General features: G+C 50.4%; 1 protein-coding gene across 2 annotated transcripts in view; it reads left to right on the top strand.

Moving 5' to 3' along the window:
* HNF4A (hepatocyte nuclear factor 4, alpha) overlaps positions 1-1,624 on the top strand; it is a 17,868-nt gene extending 16,244 nt beyond the window's left edge. Inside the window, exons 9-10 of one of the 2 annotated variants that reach the window (XM_009326717.1) lie at positions 317-439; positions 1,106-1,624. In XM_009326717.1, the coding sequence (XP_009324992.1) occupies positions 317-439; positions 1,106-1,248 (266 nt within the window). In that variant the 3' untranslated portion in view covers positions 1,249-1,624. Of the gene's footprint in view, positions 1-316; positions 465-1,097 lie in introns of both variants that reach the window. The other variant, XM_009326716.1, reaches the window with a different exon arrangement.
* The last annotated feature ends 9,280 nt before the right edge of the window (positions 1,625-10,904 follow it).

Here is a 10,904-nt window from a genome sequence, read left to right as displayed (position 1 = left end):
AAAGAGTGTCCCAGATTTTCTACTGGGAGCATCCAATGGGACAAAACAAAGTGAGAAGTTGCCACCGTGCTATTCTTTACGTGGAGGTGTGACTCAGGAGGAGAGGAATATAATCCTGTATAAGAGGAAATGCAGGCAGCAGGCACGGGTTAGTGAGCCCAAGGCATCCGTGGAGGAAAATGGGAAGGGTGCGCTCCAATCACATATGCACAAGCTGACATGCACAAAGCCTTGGACATTTTGGTGCAGTGGGTCTGCCCATCTGAACTGTCTCCTTCTGTCATCGTGGCAATTAATGTCATATGCGCATTTTTAGGCTCATCAAGTGAAACGCCGCATGCTCACCACCCCCTGCACCCTCATCTGATCCAGGAGAACCTGGGAACAAACGTCATTGTGGCCAACACAATGCCTCCTCAGATGCACAATGGGCAGATGTGTGAGTATTGCCAGAGAGACAGAGAGCTCTCAGGAGAAACCGAGAGCTTTCCAGCATGCCTGTGGAGGTAGTTTCTACCTTGCAAAGAAATTGCCACGTGAGACAGAGTCTCTGATAATGAGTGTGTGAGCAATTCCTATGCAGAAAGGAGGGAAAGACAAACAGAGAGGTGGGTTAGATTAGATTGGGCTAAACTAACTGATTCAACGAGATGTTCCCTGGCAGACTTGTAACTTTCACATGGCCCTTAAATTTAGGGATGAATGATCCCATCCAGTGCCTACTGAAATCAGCGGAACGGCTCCCCTTCCTTTGAATGGTTCAGACACATCTCACTTTGCCCGCCGCAAAAACACAGGAGAATCTGGTCCACCACATAGGGCCACCACATGGACCCACCACTTGGCAATTTGGGCTGAGATGACCTCAGCTGACCAAAAAAGTGGCCAGTACAGGTCAAAATGCCAGTAGCTCCCCTCATTCGATGTTTGTTACTGTGGCACTTCCAGGGCATCTAACCGTACATGTGTGTCCAGGCTGCCTTGCAGCAAACACACAAGCCATTAGGAGCTACAGAGCCTTTGCTTTGCTCACACCTGCACCTGGCACGACTGAGGACAGATCCCAGTGCTGTCAAGTCTTCTAATTTTCTTTCTCTCTCTGTAGCTACTCCAGAAACCCCACAGCCATCTCCACCTGCGGGCTCAGGACCAGAGCAATACAAGCTGCTGCCCGGAGCCATTGCAACCGTGGCAAAACAGCCCACCTCCATCCCGCAACCCGCCATCACGAAACAGGAGGTCATCTAGCAATCTGCAGACCAGCTGGCCTCGTTTACAAGACCGTGTGGGAGAAAAGCCCGAATTGACTCTGCCACTGTGAAAAGAGAAGCCATCCAGAGGTCCTTGGGCGCAAACACACGGACTTGCTTATTGGACTAGTCCACCACCACCAAAAGCTGTCTTCCTGCAGCTATGGACAGCATGTGCCATGGGCAGCCCCCAGTCCCAGAACTAAGGTTGAAGCCTTACTGAAACCCTCAGTCCTTGTAAGAAGGGCCAGATTTCTGCCTCCCTCCGTGGGGAGGTTGCAGTGACCGACTGGGGACAGCGCAGCTGGCTGTTCCCCCATTGCCACCTCTCAGCATTGCTTTAGCACACACCAGACCCTGAGAACAAGTGATTCACTGTGGTGTGTGAATGGAGGGCTTCCCTCCCACAGCCATGCCAGCTCCCCAGACAGTCCCCAGTCCAGCCAAACTTGATGGAGATGGAAGCTCCCCCAGGAGCATCGCAGCAGGTGAAGCATACGGTTTTGCCCAGGCAGCACTGGCAGAACCGCTCCTCAGCCTTGGCTAGTCCCAGGTCTTTGCATGGTGTCACCCTCCAGCAAACTAACCCCCCCAGCCAGGTCTAACAAATCTGTTCAGCTGATACTGGGGCAAAGTCTGGCCCACCAGGATTCTCCACTATTTGGATCCTTCTGCCTTTTGACAGGTTTTGCTATTTTCGTGCCAGGACTGCCCTCCCACCACAGAGCTCAGAGAGGCAACCACTGCCAAATCCTTCCCTTACACCACTACTGCCTCCTCGCTACCTGGACTGGGAAGTTGGGGGACCATGGGATTCAGGAGATTTCAGCTAATGGGATGGGGTCACTCCTGCACAGGCTGGCTGTGGACAGCAATGCCCAAAATATCACTGGCCCCACTACTGCTTCTCAGTGGTCAGAAGAAGACCACTGGATGCCTGTTTGGAAGGAAGCAGGCGGGAAGAATGTATGAAGGTGAGAGATCTGTCAGGGCAAGAAGAGCCCGAGCCTCACAGGTTGGACCAAGGTGTTGGGCTGTCCAAGCGCTGGGAGCGTCATGACCCAGGACCTCAGTTCAGACCCAGCTTTAATCCTAAGATATGCCATATAATCTACTTGTCCAGTCCAGTGCCACTCCTTCAGCTTAGAGCGAGTGGCTGGTAACAGATTTATAGGTCTTCATAACACGGTAAGAATTCATTATTACTCCTTCAGACCTCAGAGGGTTTGAGGGCAGCAACCTCAAAACCACAATGCTTTGAGTCCTGCAGAGAAGAACAACAGAGGTCAAGGAAAGACCCTGTCTTGCCCAAGCCCCTTGGGTCTGCCCCAGCCTTGGGTCTGCACCCACCTGCCCTGCTCCCTCCCTACCACAGTCCCTGTTTCTCTGTGCCTGCCTGTGCCAAAACCACGCAGATCTAACCTTTGGTTTACAGCTGAAACCAGGAAAGGAGCCCTCCTGCGCCCAGCACTTGCCTCTCCGGCTGCCGGCAGGGCTGGAGTTCGCAGAGCCCTGCACAACTTCAGGCCTGAGTCATTTTTGGCAGCGCAAGGCAATAGCAGCTCTAACTAACCATAGACTAGGTGGGGCGCTGGCCTCTCGGGAAGATGAAGCTGATGGAACCACGGCTGCCGAGGGGTTCCTGGCGGGGACGAACCTGAGCCAGCCCAGCCAGAAGAGCTGCAGGTCTGTCCCGTGATTTCCAATGCAAAAATGAAACACCTCGCCTCGCGCTGACGGTGTCAGAAGTATTGTATTATCTCTCAACACTGGTGGCATTGTACCGAGTAATTTATTGCAATGATGAATCCAATCATTTTCTGTAAATTATTTTGTAAATCACATTGATTATTTATAATTGGGAGATTAAATGCAAAAAACCCCATAATAACCAGGCTGTCTTTTCCAACTGCAGCAACCTTTTTTCCTGTACGTAGAGATACTCTGTGGGGAATCCTTGTTGGTCCATTTGCACCAAGCATTCCTTGATACTGTACATTAATTTTTGCTGGTTACTGCCTTCCAATGGAAATGGAGGAATATTTCTTCACCAGAGTTTGTATTCATAAAAAAAAAATAATAAATGCAAAAATATTTTCTAACTTTTCCCAGACAGATGGATTTCTTTCTTCTGGGAGGATTTATTTTAAATCAAGGGGCTCACCTCCTTGTTGGTCTGAGCACAAAGCATATGTGTATTGAGGAAAAAGTCCAAACAAGTGTTTGATGCTGTCGCCAGCTGTCACTATTTCCTGGCAAGCCTCATGTTAGCTGATGTCTGTCCTGAAGCCACGTGTGCTGGAATAATAACATTGAATGACAATCCCAATTTTCATTAAAAGAAAAACAAACATGAAGAATAAATATTTGCTTTCATGATTCCAGAGAGACTAAAGACCTGAAGTAACCACGCTCCAAAAGCCAAGCAAAGGAAGCCAAAATGTGTTGTTAGCATTTCGAACATGTTCATTTTTAAGTCCCTCTTGTATTTCAAAGGTAATTTCTGAGCACTTTGGGGTGATGATTCTGCTGTGGTTCACACACAGCCAACGCACTGCGCAGGTGCAGCCAAAGGCAGACTGAGCCTACAGGGCACAATAAGACAATAAAGTGAAAGTCAATTTGTCACTGGTTGTAAAGGTGAAGAAATAAATACACTGACAATTAGAGAAGGCTCTTAATGACCTGCTCTTCTGATCATGGGGGCCTGCTCTCAGCTGTAGCATGCCCAGGAAGATAACGGAAAGAGGGGAGAGAGGTCTAGATGGCTGTAAAGATTAGATATCTGGGGAGGAACAACATCCAGCATTTTCAGCTCTGATCTGCAGCAGATGCCCCTCAAGTTCCCCCATCTCCCGCCCCTGGTGTGAAATGAGGCGGGCAATCTCATCCCAGGTATGAGGGATGAAAAGCAGCCTGATTTTCCATCCCACTTGCACATCCTCCCAGTGACAGTCATGCTGGTGAAAACCGTCAGCAGGTATGAGATGTAGGGATGAGATTCAGAGCTGCGTTTGAGGACTGTGTGGAGACAGCACTTAGAGCCTGCCTCCAATCTGGGGCCAAGGACTCGGGGGAATAGGACAGACCTCGCATAACATGCCCTCAATACGTGTGCACCCGTGATGATCCAGAGCCCCAGCGCCATCGCTGAATGCCTGAACAAGGTCAGCAAAGGCAGTTGCAGGACATGCGTTATCTCAGCACACACACAGCGACTGAGTGGTTAGTCCAGTCAAGAGAAGGAAGAGGAGTTAGTTCCTTCTCTTTAATGTGGAAAAAAAAACAGGACTCCTCTGCCTGCCACAGGAACCCTGTGATGCACGGTTGGTTTTACCTGGGTATATGCCCTAAAAACTCCATATATGTAATATCAAATCTTTGAAGCAATAAATTCTCCTGGATTCCTTCCCATGAACTGCTCTATCGAGGTTGCCCTTTACCTGGTTAATCTTAAATCAGTGCAGTCCCTACAGGAGGTTTCTTATTGCTGGATTCAGCTCACTTGGAAAAAAACCCACAAACTGTCCAGAGACAACCTTGTCCTTAAGTGGCGTCCTCGATCCCAACCCTCAATTCTTCTGTCACTCCAGCCTGGAATCACCCTGAGACACTGGTCTTGCCACTCGTGGGCTGTGTTTTATCCTGCTGGGCTCCCTGGAGCCTACAGGCAATGTCCCATGTCACAGGAGATGGCTGCTGTAAGGACAGCTAGTATCGGCCTTTAAGACACAACTTCCTTATGTTGTTTTTGGACACGAGAGCTTTTTACTGTCCTCTTCTGTGTTTGCAACCTAGACTAAGGATGATTTCCTGGAGAGCACTATCTCCAGCTACGAAATCTTTTCACAATGTCCAAGCAAAGATCCGTGAAAGTGGTATTTTTAGGTCCTCTGGTCACTATGAAATGCATTCTTTTCATATTCCTTACGTAACCTTCATCTGAAATAGCTAGCAGGCTTTGGAGCCTTTTCTACAGCTTTCACATCTCAGCAGGGGGAAAAAAAAGAACGGCAAACAAGTTTTATGGCCTGCATATCACTTCTGACAAAAGCAACTATTGCTGCTATTAAACTTGCAAGTGCGCACACAGGCACAGATAGTCATGAACAAGAGGCAGCAGGGACAGCTCAGCAACGTGGCACTGCTGAGCCAGGCAATTCTGTGTGCCAGGCTGGCCAGTTCCCTCAAGGCTGAGTGCAAATATCACCAACCAATTTGGGAATTCAGGCCATGCACTGCACAATCCCTTTCCACTCGGAGAGGCTGGAGGAGGAAGGGTAAGGTGTGGGTATGTTAAAAGTCCCTCTCCCCATTCCTAATTGAGGTGTGACCCTGATAATCATAAACACACCTAGCACCTGAAAAATTGCCAGCCAGGCCAATAAAAATGGCAATATACTGTCAGCTTTGTTAGGTGTGGAGCGAGCAGGAGAGCTCGGCACAAACAAGACTACAGTCACGTCCTTCAGTTCAGTGTCCTGTGTAAGAGAGAAGAGGCTGCTGGGGTCAACAGAGTGCTCCCAGTTCAAGCCCAGGGGGAGAAGAGCTCTGAGTCTAACCTGGGTCTTGGGAAGGAAGGTGGTTTGGGAACTGTATTTCCAAGGCCAACTCTGGCTTTGGATCCGGAGTGATGCCAGGCTTGCCTGACCGTGGCTGCTTCATCAGCTTTCAGAGGCCTGAGGCCACCCCTAACTTGGGAGATCAGCCGCAGAAGAAGATATGAGTTACACAGACCACTGGGCTCTGCAGGCCATGCTCCGTTTCAGTCCCTCATGTCTGGCAGCTCTGCCTGGCTGGGACCTGCAGTCCCTTGTAACCCCATGGACACACAAAGACCAGGGAGCCCTTCTGAGCCTGGGGGACCCCACACCAGATGACTCTGGTCTGGGGGAGCTGTTGTGATTCCCTACCTCCTCCTAGAAACTGCCATGGGTGCAATAAGCAGTACAAGAGCTGCCTGAAGGACATGCCTGGATAGACACCCACAGCAGAAAGCATCGTGAGCCAGACAGGAATTCCTCACCGCAGCTGCCAACCTAGGTGTTAGCACCGGCTGGAACATGACCTGTTCCCCCTCACTGACTGGGAAAATCATTACAATAAAGTAACTCAATAATACACTTCTCTGTTCTTCTCCAGGACGCTCCAAAACCTCACTGTGCCTTAAAAACACCTATTAATTAATCCTGCCCATGGGTTAGTATTACCATCAACTACTGACATGGAGCGCACTGGTTCATGCATATCCTAGGAACCACTCAGAGCCGATTTGCAGAGGATGCAAAGCCTTAAAGGTCCACCTAAAGAGATGTGGAGGTCACCAGCTCATGCACCAGCTAAGATGGCAAGCAACTAAGAAAAAAGCTTGAGGCAGAAGCAGCAAAGAGAAACCTTAATACCAGACCCAGAATCTCTGACTCTGGACTACAGCACTTCTGGTACAGATGAAAGACAACGACTGGGATCCTCATTTCTGGGTGGTTTTTAGCCCTCTCTTAAAATTACCTTAAGGTGTGGGATAAGAGTGGCATCTTCTCACCTGGGAGAGCACACTGGAGATCTGCTGTGCTGCATGCCCATGGAGGAGGCAGTGGAGACAGCTCCAGCACTGCAGGCTCTTACATTGTCATTGAAATGCTACTATTACCTCCGTGCAGCTCCTCTCCTCACAGCCCACCACACAGCTGCATTCCTTCACCCCAAGGCTGTGCAAGTGCCGGAGATATTGCTTAGGGGTTACTCCAACACCCAACCCTGCTTGACTCCTTCCCACTGCTATAAGGGCTTGTGATGGGCACCAGTCTGAAAGCCCCAAGAGCAAAAGCACCCAGTCCAACCCAGGGAGCAGCAGTGCTTCCCTCATTCTGCCCCTGGAAAGTATCCTACACCATTTACCAACCGGGTTCCCGCAGGAGCAAACCCCAGTGCTTCTACAACTCTAACACACTCAGGAGCGCTGCAGCCGTTGCCATGAAAGGGCCGGCAAGGAGCACAGGTCCCTAAGCAGCACCTTCACAGCCCCCCACGAGGGCTAATCCTGGCAGGGACCCGTCCTACCACAGAGACAGCTGCTTTCCTTCCAGTGTGCAAGGGCACCGCGAAACATGATGAAAGACTGGGAAAACACTGTCTCAGTTCAGAGTGAACTGGGGGTTGGACTAGATGACCTTTAAAGGTCCCTTCCAACCCAAACTATTCTATGATTCTATGAAGTTAAACTACAGGAATCCCGTAATATTTAAAACATTCAGAGGTCCTGCCAAGCACATTCCTTGCCAAGCTTTTGCAAAAACATTGCTGGTCTTGAAGCTAGTAAAGCCAAGGAGAGGGGAAGTCTTCTCTCAAATCCTGGGCTGGGTATGGCTGCGTGCCTGTGTTGCACCACCCACTTGGCTTCCCAGTGGTCTAACTGCACGTTAGCATGACTTTATATGCCTGGGTGGGGGGTGCCTGCCTGCGTACAGCTGCTTCGGCAGCAGATGCTACAGATTTGTGTGCATTTGCATATTAGTGCCTGTTTCCATAGCTTTGCATGTGGGTCTGGCCTGCCATACGTGTGTGGGGAGAGCATGTGCAGAGCAGGGTCAGTCCTCGGCAGCACAGCATCTGCTTCTCACACCTGAGGTTGTCATCTGTGAGATCCCCTCCTCACACCACGACGTGCAGGGTGAGAGCAGGCATGGAAGCCTGTCCTGGAGGATGTACACTTCCAGGCTTCGAGACCACGAATATTTATGGTAATTTAGGGTGTATTTCCTTAGTCACTTCACCATTTGAGCGCAGAGGAATAGCTGTTGGACTGTATCACAGCCAAGCGCCCCACAGGCCAGGCACCATGTCTGGAGCAGGTTTACAGCAGCCTGGTGTGTCCCTGCCTGGGGGGATTAGTAGGGGCTGCCGTTCCCCTACAGCCCTTTCCGTGCTGCTGGACTGGTGCGATAGAAGAAGCTCCGGCTTGAGATGCAACACAACCCCAAGCGCGGGCAGACCTCGCCCAGCACTGCAGGACTAGTGGCTCTCTGCTCTGATGCTGAGCTGCCCAAAAGGGTTGTGTAATTTGTGGGGCCCAGAGGTTCCGCCTGCACCCCAAGGACCAGAGCCCCTCTTAGCCTGAACTGCGCATAGATTATCTTTATTACAGGACTGTTATGTTTGCACAGTTTAGTGATTTAATATCAGTTTAAAGCCTTCTCTGTGAGCAATGCTGTTTGAAGTCATGCTCTCTTTTCAGCCTCAGCTTGCCAAGACTGTAAAATGTTTATTGCTAATGATGGAAAAGCTTAAAGAAGCCAAGATAACTTTCCCAGGCTGGGTATTAAGACTGTTCGGATAAGTAAATAAGTGAAGAGTATTACATGGACTTCATTAAATATCAACCAACACCAACAGCCATTCATTTATAACACAACGGCAGGGCGCGGGAGCACCCAGGAGCAGAGCTGAGAAAGGTATGAATCGCATGTGATAGGAGAGATGAACATGAGAAGGGCTGAATTCCCCATGGGGCTCCAGGTCTGGCTCCCAAGGTCAGGCAACACAACTCCTGACTAAAGCTCCTGCAAATACTGTAGATTTGAAGCTGATGAAGTGGCAGAGCTGGTGCAGTTCATCTCTCGGCTGGGGAGGGTTGCATGCATGTGGTGCAGCATGTCCTTCTCCCTCCTGCAGCTATGGATAAGGACAAAACCCTCCAGCTAGGGGAGGACTGTCAGTGCCTGGATGTTTGTTTTCAGCTTTTACTTCCTTATAGACAGGTTCTGCCTTTACTGGTTTCTAGTCACAGGATGCCAACGGCAGGTAGAGCAATTTACAGAAACTCTTGCTACCGTTCCTGTGATTTCATGTGCCAGTACTTTAAAACTGCCCCTACAACTTGGCTTGGTACTTGAACCCCTCACTTCCATTCACCGCCCACCGCTCCCCCTGAGTTCAACATTCCCCACATAAGAAAAACTGAGGTAAGGTAGTTACTTCGTTTGGGAACCATCCCCAAATGATATTTCACTGCCAGTCCTTCTTCACTATGCAGTATTCTCACTTCTACTTTCCTTCCTTACTCTCTCTCATCTGCCTAAGGCTCTTGCTCTTATTTTAATATCCTTTTTCACATCTCTCTCAGTGTGATCGCTACCGATTCTCACTTGTTTCCTGCCCTTCTTGTCCCCTAAAACAGAGCTTCCTTCACACGTCACTCCTTTCAAACCTCCCTGCTTACTCCTAACACCCTGTTGCAGACCAGTCAGGTCTGGAACTGCTACCTCCCTGCTAAATTTTCCTCCCTTGTTTGAGGGGTGCAAATTCCAGCCAGATTTTGCAACCTGTAGCATAAATGCCTGTTTGCAGCTCCAGTATTTCCCAGCTGTTTGGTGTTTTGAAGCCTTTTCTCAGATCAGTCCCTGCCTCCCTGCTAATTTCAGCAATTAGCTGGATCAGGTGCACCCAGAAACCTCCTTCATCCCTTCAGCTGTGAGGCCACAGACCCATCCTCCCAACACACACCTTCTCCCTCCCTCCAAACTGTGTCTGCAGCTGCCGGCTTCAGGCTCTTACCTCTGCCCCGGGACTCCAGGTCCCACCTGGCTGCTTCTCCCACGCTCGTGCTGCAGGTCTCTGTGCCCAGGAGCTCTATGAATGGAAATGGGAGCAATGCAAGGTCTCTTCTCCTCCTGAGGTCCCTTCCAACCTCATTTATCCCACGATCTACTGGAAAGGGCATGGAGCAACATCACAAACAGGTCTAATTCACACAGATCCAAACTGGTCCCAGCTTAGGGCACCAGCTTGCCAGGTTGCACCCAACTCCGAGTTGGCTGGGCCCAAAGCAGGGCTGGACTGGAACATCAGCATGGGCTTGAATCAATGTACTCCCCTTCTCTGATATGTCTCTCTGCAGGTAAACACCTGTGGCACACTGAGTTTGTTTCCATGCTGGCATATCTCTTGCCAGGCACGGTGTCACTGAAACGTCTTCCACTTAGGAAGAATGAAACCTTGGAAGAGAAATAAATCGGAGCTGAATCTCAGGTGCTGCAGAAGGGCCTTGTTTTCCACTGCGGGCTCCTGGGATTCCTGCTCTTTGTCCAACTATCTTTGACTCCCTCTCCTGGCTGAAAACACAGGTTACAGCCAAGAGAAGAGAGCAGAGCCCACCGAGCTCACAGGGACCCTCCAGCCTGGGCTCAGTCCCCAGCAGGACGCTGAGCCCGTTTTGCAATCTAACTCTGCGTCCGTTATCAGTGGGGTTAAACGTGTCATTTTTCCCCCCTCCCCAGCACTCCCTGTTGAACCCTTTTTAACGAGGCAAGCCTGGGAGCAACCATCTTTTTTATTACAAATTCCATACAGAGAGGTCAGGCATCGCCAGCTGAACTCCTGTGGGATATAGCTTTCTGTCCTCTCAAAAAACAAACCAACCAAAAACCCCTAAAAATTCACCCTGTATTAGCACTTAGGCCCTCCGTTGGCATTTAAGTTCAGGCTACAGCCAGCACACCTCTCGGGCCCCGCTCCCACCCCGCCGCAGGCGCCAGCTGCGCTTGCCTGGACCCTGCTGTGCGGCTCCCTTAGCTCTGGCCAGGTAATTCCGCAACTGCTCCGGCTTTCGCCTCGCTGGGGAGCTCTGGCCGGCGGGGAGCGGCCCCGGGGCCCGCA

This window comes from Pygoscelis adeliae, unplaced genomic scaffold (assembly GCF_000699105.1).
Source record: "Pygoscelis adeliae isolate BGI_AS28 unplaced genomic scaffold, ASM69910v1 Scaffold286, whole genome shotgun sequence".
Lineage (NCBI taxonomy): Eukaryota > Metazoa > Chordata > Aves > Sphenisciformes > Spheniscidae > Pygoscelis > Pygoscelis adeliae.
This window is presented reverse-complemented; position numbering and strand designations above follow the sequence as displayed.